General features: G+C 36.5%; 1 protein-coding gene across 2 annotated transcripts in view; it reads left to right on the plus strand.

The window, feature by feature from the left end:
- LGR5 (leucine rich repeat containing G protein-coupled receptor 5) overlaps nucleotides 1-17,347 on the plus strand; it is a 196,891-nt gene that overhangs the window by 153,058 nt on the left and 26,486 nt on the right. For both annotated transcript variants that reach the window (XM_072655379.1, XM_072655380.1), the window contains exons 6-11: nucleotides 1,168-1,239; nucleotides 7,744-7,812; nucleotides 11,546-11,617; nucleotides 14,539-14,610; nucleotides 14,709-14,777; nucleotides 14,919-14,990. In XM_072655379.1, coding sequence (XP_072511480.1) covers nucleotides 1,168-1,239; nucleotides 7,744-7,812; nucleotides 11,546-11,617; nucleotides 14,539-14,610; nucleotides 14,709-14,777; nucleotides 14,919-14,990 — 426 coding nt within the window. The remainder of the gene's footprint in view (nucleotides 1-1,167; nucleotides 1,240-7,743; nucleotides 7,813-11,545; nucleotides 11,618-14,538; nucleotides 14,611-14,708; nucleotides 14,778-14,918; nucleotides 14,991-17,347) is intronic.

A 17,347-nucleotide genomic window follows, 5' to 3' on the forward strand; every position in this document is an offset into this window, starting at 1 on the left:
AGATACGAGAGCAAACACACAGACACATACCCCAGCTCTCAAGGAGCTATATAGAATAAATAGTGGTTCAGGGAAATGGGAGTTGGTTAACCTCATGTGAAGTACTAATAAATCTTTTAGAAAATGAGCCAGAGTCTCATAGGATAAGCAATTTATGGTAATTTTATCATGTAATTTCTCATGCTAACCTGGCTATCATAATGGTTGCAACGTGCTTTACATACATTGCCTCATTTAAAAGACAACTAATATGTTGTTCTTCAAATAGACAGATGATACTGACTCACTATTCCTTCAGGGTCGGAATTGCCTTATTCTTTAAATTTGTACACCCAGCATTTAGTATTATGCCTGCCACATAGTAGGTGCTCATTGATTCATTGATCGATTGATGGATTCCTAGGACATAAATTCCAGTGGTGGTGGATAGATTGATATGGATCCTTTCATACTTCTCTACACAGTTCATCTTGTGACTGATTTCCAAAATTCATGTGAAGAGTTTAGAATTTCACCATGTAATAAAAGCACTCTATCTAGTCCCTATAGGGAGCAAGTCTATGACTGATCCAATGAGCTAATTATGTGGTTATTCCATATCTCCATGACATTAAGAGAGCTCATCTCTTTGGACAACAAATCTAAGCTGTACATTGTCACTTGATATTGATATAGGAGTGGGTTATTGACTGAATGCCCTCCTGAGTACATAGTGAAAGCCTTCAATTTTAATATAGACCTAGGTTAGTAAACCAAGGACGTTCACAAACTGTCCTACTCCTCTTTAGGTCCTGCCTTCAAAGAATTTGGGTTTAGTGATGACAAGGAAGCCATCAAGTCAAGGCAAATCCTCTGAATCATCCTTTCCAAAACCAAACTCTCTGTCTTGTAGGGCCCAACCAACCTGATAGGATTTTTAGTTACCTGTATAATGTTTATGTCACATCATTATGTATTTTCTGACTTTCCAACTCAAAAGAAATCAATATCTACCTATTAAATTTAAAGTCAAGGTACGGAATCAGCTGTGAAAGGAAAAATACAGATCTTTTTCTGCAAAGCATTATTTCTATGTGTTTTCTTTTGATTTTACCAATCAAAATGTTTTGCCTACATCCACTATGTTCAATGTGCTCCCCTGACTGTGTCCTTAATGTTCTCCTACAGACATCTCCATAACAATAAGATCTACTCCCTGGGAAAGAAATGCTTTGATGGGCTCCACAGCCTAGAGACTTTGTGAGTTGACCTCTTAATTGTTTCCCTTTTTCAGTGTTTTCATTAATATGCTGAAGAATCAGACCAGCTTTAAAACCAAAATGTGCTTTTTGGCCTTGAGTATGTTGTTTACAGAGGCTGTAACACACACACACACACATACATACACACTCATCTCTAAAAAAAAAAAACAAAAAAAAACTGGGATTTAAAGGACCAATAATTTAATCTGGAAAATAATAAATTTATTAGAGAGTGTATTATCAGCTAACCAAGACACATTATGCTGAATCACTCAGTCCATAAACATTTATTAAAGTGCCTATTATGTGCCAGGCACTGTATAGTGGAAATCACAGTATGATTAGAAATAAATTTATTTTAAAGGATCAATTGAATGTCATCCCTCGGGTTTACTATTACTGGGTTTAGATCTACCTTAACAAGGGAAGAAGGAGAAAACGTCATCAATAGATACCTCAAGGAAAATCAATAATGATCACTAAAGTCATATAGAAAAAGTTAGGATCCAAATTGAGACAGTTCAAAAGAAGTCTAGAAACTCAGTAATGACCTTTGTATCAGGCGTAGATCACAAAATAATACTAAGGATGACTGGAGCAAAGAACAATTAACCATTTACAAAGAATTTTGTATGTGTTATATATACAAATTTGTACATTCTGATACAATAGGGAGGCTGATAATCCCAAATCAGATAACCACTGGCTTCTAAGTCAGCTCCAGACTGACCAAAATGTACCAGGCTTCTAACAGCAGCTAAAGAAGTTTCAACCATTAGGTCCTCAAATAATCAAGCAAGGGGAATGTGTTCTATAGTATCTGGACACAAAGTAATCTAGACTGATTTAGATGCCCCTGGTCTACATTATTGGTTCAAGTCATGAATGAGGAAGAGGAAAGCCTCCACCATCACTTCAGAATCCATTACTCATATCCAAGTCTAGTTCAACACAAAAGCTAGGGGAATAGTGCTTGTGATTACTCTAGCTTCTCCCACAATTTTTTTTTTTTTTTTTTTTTTTTTTTTGCTGGGAGCCATCTGTATTGGCCGCTTTTATGAACAGCAGGAATCAGTAATGGTTCGCCTTACAGAATCAAATAAAGGATTCCTCTCAGGTCCCAAGAGAATAGGCAAGCAATGCGTAGAATGAGGGTAGAACTATCATGTTTTGGCAATTGTTAGAATGCCCTACTAATTCTAAGAATTAGAATGCCTTACACAAAGAAGAGCTAGGAATCTTGACAACCATAGATTAATACACTAGTTCCTATGCTTCTGGATTCCTGGTTTCATTAACAAATATAAGCAAATTTCAATAGTGATCCCCACTACATTCTCTTTGTTGTTTACTCACAAAGAACTAACTGAGGACCTATCTGGGAAACTTAACACCCTAAGGCTTCATGATGATAATATTTGTCATAATATGAAGTATTATAATACTTGCAAAGTACTTAGTATCTGGTATATAGTAGACACTTAACACACATGTGTCCCTTTCTCTTCACCTTCTCTTCATATCAAGTTTGTGCAAAAATTTCTTTTTTGTATGAGTCTGTAGAAGCTGTGGTTCTCCGAAAGTACTACTTCCCTCCTCCCCCCTACTAGAAATCAAGTAATTTATAAGGGCCCAAGCCTCATTTAATCAAAACATAGCATCTGGAGGGATTTACCAACAGGAAGGAAATTTATGTCCACAACCAACATTATTTCCTGCCTGCCATGTGGCTTAGTGATGGTTTGTACCAGACAAATGTGAATCATGATCGGACTCAGTCAGATTAGCTCACTTTGTAAATTAACTAACAATTCTTCTCTACAGAGGAATATCCAACCACATCTGATTAGCTGACCAAAAGTCTTTCCTGAGTCCTCTGGGAAATCTGCCATACTCAAAGACTAAGAGACAATTATTCTTCTTTTATCAAAGTATAGAAGAAAGGTATATTAAGTCTGGAAAGCATGTTAAATTGTGAATAGAAGTGGAAAGCCTGAGGATATCTTTCTCCAATGATCGCTGCCAAATCTTTCCATTGCTAAAGGGCAAAGAATGGGATGACAGATTATAGGTATAAAAGGAGAACTGAAGTATGTTACCAATGATGGCTTGGGTGCTAGGAGTGATGGAAAAGATCATAAAAGACATGCATAACTGGAAAATAAAATCATTCAGTCATATTTAAAGAGCATAGTGTGACAAAAGAACAGCCGGAATATATGACAGTTTACAAAATGGGCAATTTTTTTAAAAAGAGAGGAAAACTCTCTGTTTTCCACTCCCCATACCCCAAGAAAATAAGCTCCACTATGGAAAATTTATGAAAAGATGTAGACAATAATTACATAGGGGAAAAAAGGTTTGGTGAGTGGGTTTTAATCTACACCTAGAGAGACAGTTCCCACATGGAAGAGATCACAGCTCTTTCAGAGTACAGACTAATAGGATAAGATTGAAGATAGAAATGTTTGAGTCTGCCTTCTCTCTCTCCATGCTAAAGATAGAAGATGTTACTTGAGTATCTTCATGGACTCTTTGCCTGATCAATTCTAACATTTTATAATTGAGTTTTACTTTTCAGGCTCAGGATGATATATTGCTTTGGGCTTGAATCACTCATATTTCTGAGAGAATCTTGGAGTCAGTATGCATGTAAAAGATAGAGATGGACATTCCTTTTAAAGGTGGAAACTCCAGCTGCTATAAAAGTTAGTCAGATCATCCTCAGGCAAAATTCGGAAGCCAGATACTAATTAAGAATCAAGGTCCATGGTCATGGAGAAAGGAATCCAGGAGGCCCAATATGAAAGAGGCAAGCCATGGCTTGTTGGTTGATCAAAAAAATCAAAGTCCAACAAAACATGGTAGAGTAGGTTTCCATTGGACAGAGGAGCCACCAGCCCTGAGAGGGTCCCTGAGTCACGGAATTTCAGCTGGAAGATACCTCAAAGATCATCTGGTTCAACTTTACATGAAAAAGAACCCCCTCTCTGAAGTCCCCAATGTAGAGTTATCCAGCCTTTGCTTAAAGGCTTCCAGAGGAAGCACAACCTACTATTTGCCAAAGGAGTTCATTCCATTTTTGTCAAGACCAAATCTGTGGCTTCACTGAATGAGGACCTCTCAAGGGTGAAACCCCCTTTACCAATAGAGATCAGCACCTACTTTGCAACTTGTCATCTTATGAAGCTTCCTGGAGATAACAGGAAGTTAAATGACTTGCCCAGGGTCATCTATTAGTATCACATATGAGACATGATGACCCATCCCCCAGTCTTCATTCTCCAGACTAAACATACCTATTTTATTCAAAGGATCTTTTACAAAATCAACTCAAAATCCTGTGAGAAATGCCCATGTGATTTAAGGAGTTGGTGCCCAGGCAAATTGCCTCCTAATTGAGCCTAAGCTTTTGTCAGTGAACACTGATCTATCTCACGTCTTAACCATCGTAGGGCCCTGCTGAGCCCTGATTCAGCAGCACTTCCATAGTTTCTGATCCAAAAGTGTCTAATCATTTAAAAATCATCTGCCTGTGTACAGCACAACCAACTGCTTAGAGCAAAGGTAAAAGTCACCACTAACTTAAAAAGAAGAATAAAGATGAGAAGAATGCAGTACATTAAATTACAGCAGTTAATACAACCTTTTTGAGTAAAATGCTAGATGGCAAAAATGGGAAATGTATTAAAGACTCTGTTGCCTTCCACAGAAAAAAATTAACCAATGGAAAAGCCTGATGAAATGACCCTTCTCTTTAAGGCCAATATGTCTATGAATGTCACTCATGCCAGTCTCTCCTATCTTCTCCAACAGAGAGCCCCACTATGTCCCCATTCTCTCTTTAGTCTTTAATTTCATCATACCTACCACCTAAAAAATGTGCCCAAATCTTCTCCACCTTCAAAAAATCCTCACTACATCCTACCATCTCTGCCAGCTATTATCCAAAAATCTCTTTCCTCCTTTTCAAAGCCTCCATGTCATCTCCTCTCTCTGTTTTCTAAACCCTCTGCAATCCAGATTCCAACCTTCTCATTCAACTTAAACTCATTTCCCCCAAATTTCCAATTATGTTTAAACTTCCCTTTCTCAGTCCTCACTCTTCTTGATTTCTCTGCAGTTTTTGACACTGCTGACCATCATTTCTCCCCTGGATTTTTGTGACCCTTCTGTCTTGATTCTCCTATCTTCTTCTTAATCTCCCTTGTAGGATCTTTATACTAACTGGGTATTCCCCAACGTTCTGTCCTAGACCTTCTCTTCTCTCTCTGTCCTCCCTTACTTGGTGATCTCATCAGCTCCCATGAGTTCAATTATCATCTCTTTGTAGATGATTCCCAGATCTATATATCTAGTTCTTATCTCCCTCCTAAGTTCCAGTCCAGCATAACCAAATGCCAAACAGACATTTTAAACTGAATTCCCATAAGCATCTGAAGATCAACACATCCAAAAAAGAAGTAATCTTTTCTTCCAAAGCAATTGGCTCTTGAGAACTTCCTTATCGCTGTAGAGGATACCACTATGTCCCTGGTCTATCATATTTGCCATGTCAGAGTCATCCTCAACTCCTCAATTGACATTGAGTGAATGACTTCACTAACATTTACAATCAGTTGCTGAATTTTGTCATTTTTACCTTCCCAACATCTTTTAAATGTATCCTCTTCTCTATATGTGCGCAACTTCTATCCTAGTTTTGGCCCTCTTCATTTATTTTCTAGATTATTGCAATAGTCTTCTAATTAGTCTTCTTGCCTGAAGTTTTTCTCCATCCTCCACAGAGCTGGCAAAGTGATTTTCAAAAGCATAAATCCATGTCATTACCACTATCCAATTAATTCCAATAGCTATTACCTCTAAGATCAATTTTAAACTCCTTTTTTTGGCATATAAAACTTTTCACAATCTGATACCTTCCTATCTTTCCAGTATTCTTACATTCTATTTCCCTCCATACCCTTTACAGTCCAGTGACAGTGACATACTACACTGAGGACACTCCATCTCCCACATCTATGACCTTGTAGTAGCTGTTCCTATCCTTGGAATATTCTTCTTCCTCACCTCTTAGAACCCCTGGCTTACTTCAAGGTTCAGTTTAAGCACCACATTTATCAGGAGTCCATTCCTAGTACCCTAAGCTGCTAGTGTTTTCCTCTCTAAGGTTGCCTTCCAACTATTCTGTATACATCTTACACACACACACACACACACACACACACACACACACAATTTGCATGACTGCACATGTAAAATCTATATCAAATTGCTTGCCATCTCAAGGAGAGGGGTTGGGGATGGAGGAAGGGAAAAAAATTTGGAACTCTAAATTTTTTTTAATGAACATTAAAAATTGTTGTTTACATGTAATTGAGAAAAATAGGAAAAAACTAAATGTTAAAAAAGAAAGATTCATAATGGGCAGGAGTGAAGCATGATCCTATGGTCTTTTTCATTTCTTGGTCACAAATATTTTTGATATAATTTTTACCATCTTCCTACCTTACCAGTGTTAGCAAATAAGCCTTCTCTTGAGTTTGTTTAGAGGATCCTGTATATTTCTTAATCCTCTTCAGTGGACCCTAATGCAGATGTTATAGGTATCTTCATGGTGGTCTATCATCATTTGAGATGAACAAATGTTCCATGAAATGATACTTCTTGATGCTTTTAAGTCTATAATAGATGTCACTTACAAAAACTCTTTATTTACCTGTAAACCATTTTTGCATTTACCTACAATTTATTTTTTGTCCTCTGGTTTTGTTCATGGGAATAAATGAATATAAATATATTATTTATTCATATTATATATGAATACATATTATATTCATGTCACATATGAATACAATTATTTATTCATTTTATACATGAATAAATAATTGTATTCATGTTATACATGAATATGAACCAGTATGGATGTGGTTCAGTTCTGATAGGATATCAAATTATTAAACTTTGTATCCTACTTTTTAAAGTGCCTATAATTAAATGAATGTTCATAGACAATCCAACAATTGTATGATTCTTAGCCCTTATTGCCCCCTTTGCTTCTTTTCTACAACCTTCATTGCAATAACAGAAGAGAGATATACATGATTGTGTACCATTTAATGCTTTTATATATTTCATAAATCAGCATGGTGAAAAGAATTCATTACAGGACAATTAACCTTCTGATAGCTGTCTATACTTAACAAGGCTTGTCCTTGGACAGAAGACATAAGTTATCTACTAGGCCTGTGCTTGAAGCTTTGCCTGTTTATATGAACCTACTGGTACAGTCTTTGTTGACTCAGGGCTAACTCCACAGCATAATGAGATGTTACAATACGGTTTTTGAGAAGATCTGGAAACAATAAATAAGCCAACATAAAATCTCTGTCATTAATGAAAATATACAATACAGCTCTTAAGAAATTCCTACTTAAAATAGGTACAGTCTGCATTATTTTCTAAATGGAAAGTCAAAAATATGATCTGTTTATTTTCACAGAGATTTAAATTACAACAATCTAGATGAGTTCCCCATTGCAATCAGGACACTCTCAAGTCTCAAAGAATTGTAAGTATTTGGCACAAACTTTATCAGGGGAATTTATTATAAAATGTTAATGACTTTCATTTAAAGATATTTTAACTAAATGTGGAAAAAACAGAGACTTCAAATTACGTATATTTTTTTCCTTCTATAGGTGGCTAACAGAAAATAGCATCTATGGATTGTCATGTGTCTTTCCCTAGAATATAATCTTTGTTTTCTCACATTCTGCTATCTCACTCTGTTCAGTCAACAGATTTCTCTTGCAATGGTGATGCTTACAATGGTAGTGAATATTGAAGGCAACTCAGAAACTTGCAGAATAATCTCATGGCTAAATTCATGCTGAACTAAGTTGCATTTCTAAATGCTGTCTTTCCATAGGAAAAGATCATATTTTACCAAAAACAAAACCAACTAGTAGCTTTTCTTTTACTTTCTAGTCTATAATTAATTCTCTCTATAGTTGAAAATTAAAATATTCAGTATTAAAAATGTTCTTATACAGTAAGATAGATATACATAGAGCTTTATTTTTCTGACCTTGAGAGAAATTAGGTATATATATGTATTTACGTACATACACACACATGCACACACACGTTATATAAGGAAGGGCAAGGTTAGAAAGTAAACAATAGCTAGAAAAACTCTGGAGGGTCACCATTGGTAAATCCCATATGTGACTGTCTTAAATGCTTAACTTTATTCTGGAAAGTCACTATCATATGTGGGCTGGGAAACTGAAGATTTTCCACACAAATGATTCAGCCAGACATTTTCAAAGGACTCAAAGATGCTATTTACTCCATCCCACTGCCTTTGGGTCTAATTTGTCCCAGAAAAATGAGAAGTGATGTTATTACAAATCTCTGGGGGTGATGGAATCTTCTTTCCTTCTGAAGTTCATGCTTCATTGTCAGAAAATCCCTCCTGAGAACTACCCTACAACTATACTATAACTTCAATCAGTTTCTTCTTTTTCCAGCTTCCAATGAGATCAGGAAGAAATGATGATCCCCACCTGATGGATGGGGGGGAAAAAAGAGTTGTATTCTCAAAGACTTTTCTTGGTTTTTGCCTTATTTGTAAATCAAAGGAATTTACTTTCTTTCTCCAGCAGTGGATTGTGTTTTCACATAAAATGCCAGAGTTTACAATTGTATTTTTAGTCTGCCTAGAACCAATGACATCACAAAGTGATGTGCATGAATTGAATTTAAATGAGGCAGAGCTGCACAAAGTCATCAGCGCCTCTCCTCCAGAGTCAAAGTAGCCCAGTGGCAAAACAAGGTCAAGAAGACTGGTGATGGCTTGGGAGGCGTTGGGTGACCTTGCTCTCTTCCTCTATACTTGATCAGATGCCAAGTCTTTTCTTTTCTGTCTCTGCAAGATCTCTTGTGTGTGTTCCTTCTCTCCAGTCACACCACAATCAGACTTTCATCACCTTGCACCCATACATTGGTCTTTCGGTTTTCATAGCTTCCCCTCACCAATCCAATCTCTAGGCTGAGAGCAAAGTGATATTCCTCAGCTACGGTCCTAACCATGTCACTCCCTTGCTCAAGAGGCTTCAGGGGAATTAAAGACAAACTCTTCTATTTAGCATTTGAAGTCCTTTACAATCTCATTCTAACCTATCTCTTTCCCCCCGCCCCACCCCCCACCAATGCACTCTCCATTCCAGTCAAACCAATGTATGTGCTGCTCCTCATAATTATGTCCTGCTTCCATCACCTGTCATCTTCCCTTGGACAGGCTGTCTCCAAGCACAAAATGCTCTCCCTCCTCACCTCCAGTGCTAAGAATTTTATTCCCTTTGAAAGTTCAGCTCAAATACTGCCTCTTTATTCGAGTCCTTTCCTGTCTTCCCTCCCCACCTCAATCACACCAGTTTTCAGTATTTCTACCACTCCCAAAAAATTACCATGTATTTACATTATATGTTTTTTATATTCATGTGTCTATGTTTATATTTCACATAGAAAGTCACATAACAATCAGCAGAAGTTATTTTCTATTGGTCATTGATGGAAGAAATTATATATATGTATGTATATATATTAAAATTTTGAAGTGTCTCTATTTTTCTTTATTTATGAAGCTGCTGGATTTTTAGGAGTGGCTATAATATTGCTTCCCCCATCTTAGATGTGAGTTCTTTGAGGGCAGGGGTTCTCATTTTCTCATGCCCCAGTAGACACCTAACAGCCACTTGAATTGATGGCTTTATGGGACCTTCTATGAATTAAACCTTGTATCTAGTAATAATAGCAAACATTTCCATAATGCTTTAAAATTTGCAAAGTGATTTTCGTATATTCTTTCATTTGATCTTGACAGCAACCCTTCAAGACAAATATTATTGTCTCTATTTTACAGATAAGTAAACTGAGGTCGAGGGCAGTTACATGAACCCGGGGTCAAACAGCTAGTAAATATCAGAGGCAGAATTTGAACTCAGATCTTCCTAGAACCAAGTCCAGCGCAGTATTTCTACAGAGAACTTTATACTACCTTCTCTCCCATCTCTGTTCACTTCTTTTTCCATCTTTCTCGTGACACATTCTTTACTACTATATTAAGACTGTTTCAGACCAAAACAATTTTAAACACTGGGGTAGTGTCTGAGTGGAAGGGAAAGGAAAAAGAAATAAAGGGAGGAAAGAAAATTAATTCAGGCCATTTATTCTTCCTAAGAAATATGGAATAAATATTAAATAGAAAACAGGAATCCATTCCTCCAATTCCCCCTATTAGCCTTATTTGGTTCATCAATTCAAGTCAACAAATGTTAAATGCTTAGAGTTTAGGAGATACTATGCAAGGCCCTGAGAATCCAAAAAACAAAGATAAAGAGGTTACATAGGTACGTGTATATAGACAAACATGTATAAGGATACATTAACATATGTAGCATGTATAAGGACAAGCTAACTTCAGGAGAGCATGCACTGATAATTGAGGATTAGGGAGGGGTCCTCAGGAAAGGCTCGATATTTTAGGTGCCATTGAGCTATTCTCTAAAGGAAGCTAAGGATTCTAATCTAAAGTCGGGAAGACCTGAGTTCAAATCCTCCCTCAGATACTTATTATCTGTATGACCCTGAAACAATCATTTAACCAGTTGCTTCATCGCCAAAAGGCAGACAGTAATGGCATCTATATCCCATGGCTCTTGTGAGGATCAAATGATATAATATTTATAAAGCCCTTAGCCCAGAGCCTGGCAAGTAGTGAACACTATAGAGATATTATTATTGCTGTTAATTATGATGCAGAAGTCCATTCCAGACTTGGAATATTCAAAGACACAGAGACATAATATGGATTGTCGAACATAATTAACAACATATAGTTAGCAGGCATGTTTGGTTGGAATGAAGTTTTCTCTGTAACACCCTCTCATAGTATAATTTACCTGTGCGTATTTCTTGAACTCATTTTTGGATTTGCTGTTGGAAACAGCTTCCTCACTACATGAGAAAGGAAAAAACCTAACTATAAGCTGCATGAAGATAAGGAGAATGATCATCTAAAATTGGGGAGAAACAATAGTGCTTAGACTTCTTTAATGAATGTTGAATTGAGTTAAATGGAAATTGAGTGAGCAAACTGTATCTTAAAATAGAAACCTTTACTTATGAATCATGATCATTAGGAATGCTTGTTTCCTCCACATATTAAAGAAAAAACTATTAGATTATTTTCATCAGAACACTAATACTGTACATAGTATGATTTTTTTTCTTTCTAGGGGATTTCACAGCAACAATATCAAATCAATACCGGAGAAAGCATTTGTAGGCAACCCTTCCCTTATAACAATGTAAGTGATCACATAGAGAGTGGTTTTTTTAGATTTAACGCGCATTCTAGGTTTGTCCATGTTGTGTATTCCTGGTACTACCTAAATGAAAGGAGATGTGCATGTATAAAAGTGGAACTGAAAAGGTTTAATGTCAAGTTTGGATGATAACATGAAAGGGGCATTGATAAGGCAATCATTCAGTAAGCATTAATTAAACACCAACTGTATGCCAGACATCATACTAAATTCTAGGGATACAAAGAGAGACAAAAGACAGGCCCTGCCCTAAAAGAGTGTAAGCATGATAGTGTCTAGAGAAGGCAACCATTGAGGAAGAGCCTGAGTACATGACAAATGAGAATCAATTAAAAGAACCTGGAGAAAAGACTCAGTGGAGACAAGCTCACAAATTTGCAAGGATGTCAAGGATTCAACTTGTTCTGTTTGACCCCAGAGAGCAGAACCATAAATGGCCCAGCAGAAGACCAATTTAAGATTGATGTTGCAAAAGTAGAACGGCCTGCCTAGAAAGGCAGTGGCTTATTCCCTTCTTGGAGGTCTTTGAGGAAAAGCAGTATAGCTATTGAAGTATAATGTAGTGGGAGTCTCTTTCATGAGTGGGTTGGACAAGATGACCCCTGAAGTCCCTTCCATTTGAACATTCTGTGAGTCTGACATTTTGGCAAAGTAAAAAAGTATTAGAATCCCACTCTGAAGCAAGAGACCATCAATCTGTTGTCAACCAGAATAGTAGTCATGATGGTCAAACCATCCACACGTTTTAAATATGCTGCAGCCATTGGTTTTCTGCCCAGGACTGCCTGGCTATATTTCTATGTTCTGGCACCCATCTACCCAGCTCCTGAAAACATTTAATTAAATAATTTTAAATTAAATAATTTAATAAAAGGATTAAATTAATAGGATATCTGTATTTATAAAAAGAATAGCATGCTTTTTCAAAAATGGTGCCATAAAGGATACATTATAATTCTAGCACAAGCAGCATAAAGATGGTAAACAGATATGAGTAATGGAAAAATGTCGCCCACTAGAATTTCATCCAGTGACATAGGATGGATACTACAACTTAGGATGTGGGTTGCATTGTGGTATTAAGGAGAAGGAAGCTCCAGGTATTAGGAAAATTAAATCAGTTGTGCAAAGTTAATGACTTGCCTTTGGGCAGCTAGATGACACAGTGGATACAGTGCCAGACCCGGAGTTAGGAAGACTCATCTTCCCAAGTTCAAATCTGACCTCAAATACTTTCTAGCTGTGTAACTCTGGGCAAGCCACTTTAACCCTCTTTGCCTTAGTTTCCTCATCTGTAAAATGAGCTGGGGGGAAAAATGGCAAAACAACTGTGTTTACCTAGAGATTTAGATCTTTTTTTGTTCCCCTAAAACTTGCCAACATCTATAATCACATGAGGTTTTAGCCGGTTAAACAAGAACTCTGTTTACCAAGTCCATTGCGCCAATTAATATTGTCTCACTTGTCCTGTTTCGTAATTCAGGAAACTATACATTCATAGTGTCTGTCTCTATTGACTGTCTACTACCTAGGTAATGATTTCTTTATGAAACAACAACAGCAAAAATGTTAAGGACTTAGTCCTCATTAACGGATGTTAACACATTCAGTGGGAGATAAATTAGCATTCCTCTATTTGTGTTTCTTCAAGGGCCACATTGTTGATTTTTAATCACTCTCTTGACGTGCTAATATCTCCTAATGAGGATTTACAACTTCTACAATTTACAGAGCTGGTGAGCCAAGCCAATATCTCCACCTGGGCTACATTATTAACTAAACAGATTATATCTCAATCTAACAAATACCATCACAACCTCTATATAACAAAATAATAAATTCCAGCCCATATCTTGTGTATTTTTAAAAATTTTCAGTAATGGAAAATTCCAGCACAACTAAATATCTTACTTAATACCTAAGACTTTGTTGCAGTTTGACCTTTGGGTATATTGTTTTTATGTGTGTTAAGACCTTCATCTTTCCACATTTAACAAACACTCCAAGATCTAGAATTGCCTATCAACTAGTAGACATTTGACCCATGTTGAGTTGATACTTTTTTAAAATGTAAAAAAGAACAATGAATCCTTTTATTTCATTGTATCTTAGGGTTAGAACTGGAAGCAATCTTAGAAGTCATCTGGCTCTGCTGCCTCATTTTACAGACCAGGAAGTTGGATCCCAGAAAGGGATTTGTTCAAGATCGTAGAATTTGCATAAATAGTCAAACCAGCATTCAGATCTAAGTCCTTTCCATTATTTTACATTTCCTCTTAATTCTTAGTAATCCTCCATCAAATCTTGGTATCATGGGATCATCGATCCTATCCAGGAGGAACCTTAGAGCTTTTCTAATCCTATTTTCTCATGAAGAAACTGAGGTACATAGAGCTTAAGGGACTTGCCCACGGTCATATGGCTAGTATCTAAGTCAAGATTTGAGCCCAGGTGTTCCCAGCTCAAAGTCCAATTTTGTCAACCACCATGCCATGCCTTGAGAGATTTGTAGTTATTATACATAGTACAACATTCTTTACATAAATCTCTAAATGTAACTTTAAACTATTGAAATTCACCTATCATTTTGTAAATAAAATTGCTTCATGCTACTTTTTTTTTAACCAGACTTGTGATTTCATCAGAGAAGAAAAATTCCTCCATAATGCCAATTAACAACCCACTGGCAACTTAGGGACTCATGTCAGGGGCAGGATTTGAACCTGGTCTTCTGAACTTTATGTCTGGCTTTTTATCCACTCCACCACAATGCCTCTGTTTATGTGATACATTGCAATCAAAGTTATATTAACGGATGTAATATTTTTGTTGCTGTTTCAAGCATCATTTGTTTGCTGTAAAAGCTTTATACTAACACTTAACATATTTTTATTTTTTGGCAGACACTTCTATGATAATCCAATCCAACTGGTTGGGAAATCTGCTTTTCAACATTTACCTGAACTGAGAACACTGTGGGTTCTTACTTCTGCCAAAGACCATTTTTCTGAAGAAAAATTATGCCTCTCAGCCTCTTTCCCTTAATAACCATAAAGTGTGTCCTTCCCTTTAGGACTTTGAATGGTGCATCGCAAATTACTGAATTTCCTGATCTGACGGGAACAACAAGTCTGGAAAGCCTGTAAGTCCGTGAGTTCAGTTGCTTCATATTGTCCAGAATAGATGCACTTCTTTGATTCTGGCTAGCTGTAACCTCCATGACTCATGTATTCCATTATGTAATCTCTGAATAAAAGAATGTGTCTATTTTGTATTTCAACAGGACACTGACAGGAGCACAGATCACCTCTCTTCCCCACACCGTCTGTGATCAGTTACCTAATCTTCGAGTGCTGTACGTTTCAGTAAGGTTGATAATATGATGTAAATAGAAAACTTCCTACTTAGATGTTGCATGGGGGGTCTTTTTTTTAGTAGTTCTTTCACAGAGAAAATTCTATTCTCACAAGTCTCAAAGTCTTCTTTTCTCTACTATTCTTTTTTTGGGCCAGTGAGCACTGAAAGGGCATTCCTGCTCCCAGTCCCACAAGTGGGGTATTTGCATATGTTGGTGTGCATACCTTTTGTTTCTGGGTCACACAAAATGACCATTAATGTCTCAGTTGGCAAGAGTTTCCTTTCAGAGACAAAGGATATAAAACAAAATAAAGAAAAAATTAACCTTAACCCTTAAGATTTAGTAGAGCAGAACAAAAATCTATAATGAATCATCAGTGCAAGAAAGACGTCAAAATAGAAGTAGAAATGAACTCTGCATCATTTTGTACAAGCCTTCCCAGGTTTCTCTGAAGCCATCTCTTTCATTCTTTTTTATGACAGAATAGTATTCCATTAAATTCATATACCATGATTTGTTCAGTCATTCCTAAATTGATAGGCTACCCTAACTTTCCAGTTCTTTGTTTCTACAAAAATTTTAAGAGTTGCCATAAATGTTTGTATGCATGTGGATCCTCTCCTTCTTTCCTTGATTTATTTGGGGTATAAGTCCATTATTTTGTCAAAGGGTGTGCACAATTTAATAACTTTTGAGGCATAGTTCCAGATTACTTTTCAGAATGACTAGACCAATTCACAGCTCCACAACAGTGTATTAATGAACCTGTTTTCCCCCTGCCCCTCTAACACTGTCTATTATTCATTTTTTGCTTAACTCTGCACATTTTTATAATGATTTTGTTTCTTTTTTTTCTTTCCATGAAAAAGAGTAGGTGGGAGAAATAGAAAATAGATTTTTACTCATTGAAAAAATAAAATTAAATATTTAAAAAATGAAAGCTTACAGTTGGTGGACCCACACATACTGCTAAACTCTACCAAATACTCTTCCTATAATGTAGGTAGGACATTATCTTTGAATGTCATGGCTAAAGTTTAAACTGTTTGTATAAGCTATTTAAGCCTTTTTCCTCCTTTCTCAAGATGTTTAAGTCAAGTGAATTTTTTAAAATGCTTATGAAATATCTACTATGTGCTCCATATCTACTGGCAATGAACTCATGCATGGAAGAGATGATAAAGACTAATCCTTCCCTCCCTTCTATTCCTATACTTTCCTGTCTCCCACTCTAGACATAAGAAAAAAACACAATAAAAAGGGAAGGAAATAAGCATTTATGTAGCACTTACTGTATGCCAGAAACTGTGCTAAATGCTTTACAAATATCCCATTTGATCATAAGCCTAGTTATTCACATATATTTTCTTTCATCAAAATAATAATTAACAATAGCTACTGCATATAGCACTTTCTTGTTTGCATATATTACCTGATTCACTCCTAATAACAATCTTTCTAAGTGGTATTATTATGCCCATTTTATAGATAAGGAAACTAAAATATATTTTAAATCACAAATTAACATGATACAGAAGATTCATCATTTTAATGCTGTCATAAAATCTTTGGTGGTATGCTTCCATTTAATTGAATAAAAAAATTAACAGGAATAGACTAAGCATTTATTACAGCATTGACTTCATGCCAGCCACTGGGCCAAGCACTTTTCACAAATGTTACCTCATTTGATCCTCGTAACAACCCTGCAAGATGGATGTTATTCTCTCTTTTACAGCTGAGGAACCTAATGTAAACAGGTTAAGTGACTTGTCCAGGATCGCAAAGCTAGCAAGTATCTGAAGCTGGGATTGGAACTTCAGATGACTCCAAGCCCAGGACTCTTTTCACTGCAGTCACTGCCTGACTATGTGCACAGCAGAAATACAGTATAGGATGGTGGATAGAAAGCTGGCCTCAGAGTCAGGAAGACCTGTGTTCAAATCCTGCCTCTTACATATTCTGGTTTATATGAAACTAGGAACAAAGTGAAATATGGAGTTTAAAATAAGCAAGAGTGGCTGGTTAGAATATAAGGATGCCTTATATACTACTCTCTTTCCAAGTACAGGGATAATAAAAGGTTAAGGAAGTGAGTCAGTTCATTAATTTGTGTCTGCACAAGTGAAGAATAAATTGCACTTTCACTTGGGGAAGACACTAGATTTCCTGCTGAAAAAGAGCCAGATTTCTTTCAAAAACTTGGTGAGCCATTCCAGCTTGATAACACTGTTTAAGCTCAACGATTTCACCTGGTAGACTTTGTAATTTTACAATTATTGGTGGATGACTTACAAAACCAAGCTTTTCCACTTCCTTTTGGGTGTGGCTTCCAAAGAAGCATCTAGAGAAAC

Source organism: Notamacropus eugenii, chromosome 3, assembly GCF_028372415.1.
Source record: "Notamacropus eugenii isolate mMacEug1 chromosome 3, mMacEug1.pri_v2, whole genome shotgun sequence".
Taxonomy (NCBI): domain Eukaryota; kingdom Metazoa; phylum Chordata; class Mammalia; order Diprotodontia; family Macropodidae; genus Notamacropus; species Notamacropus eugenii.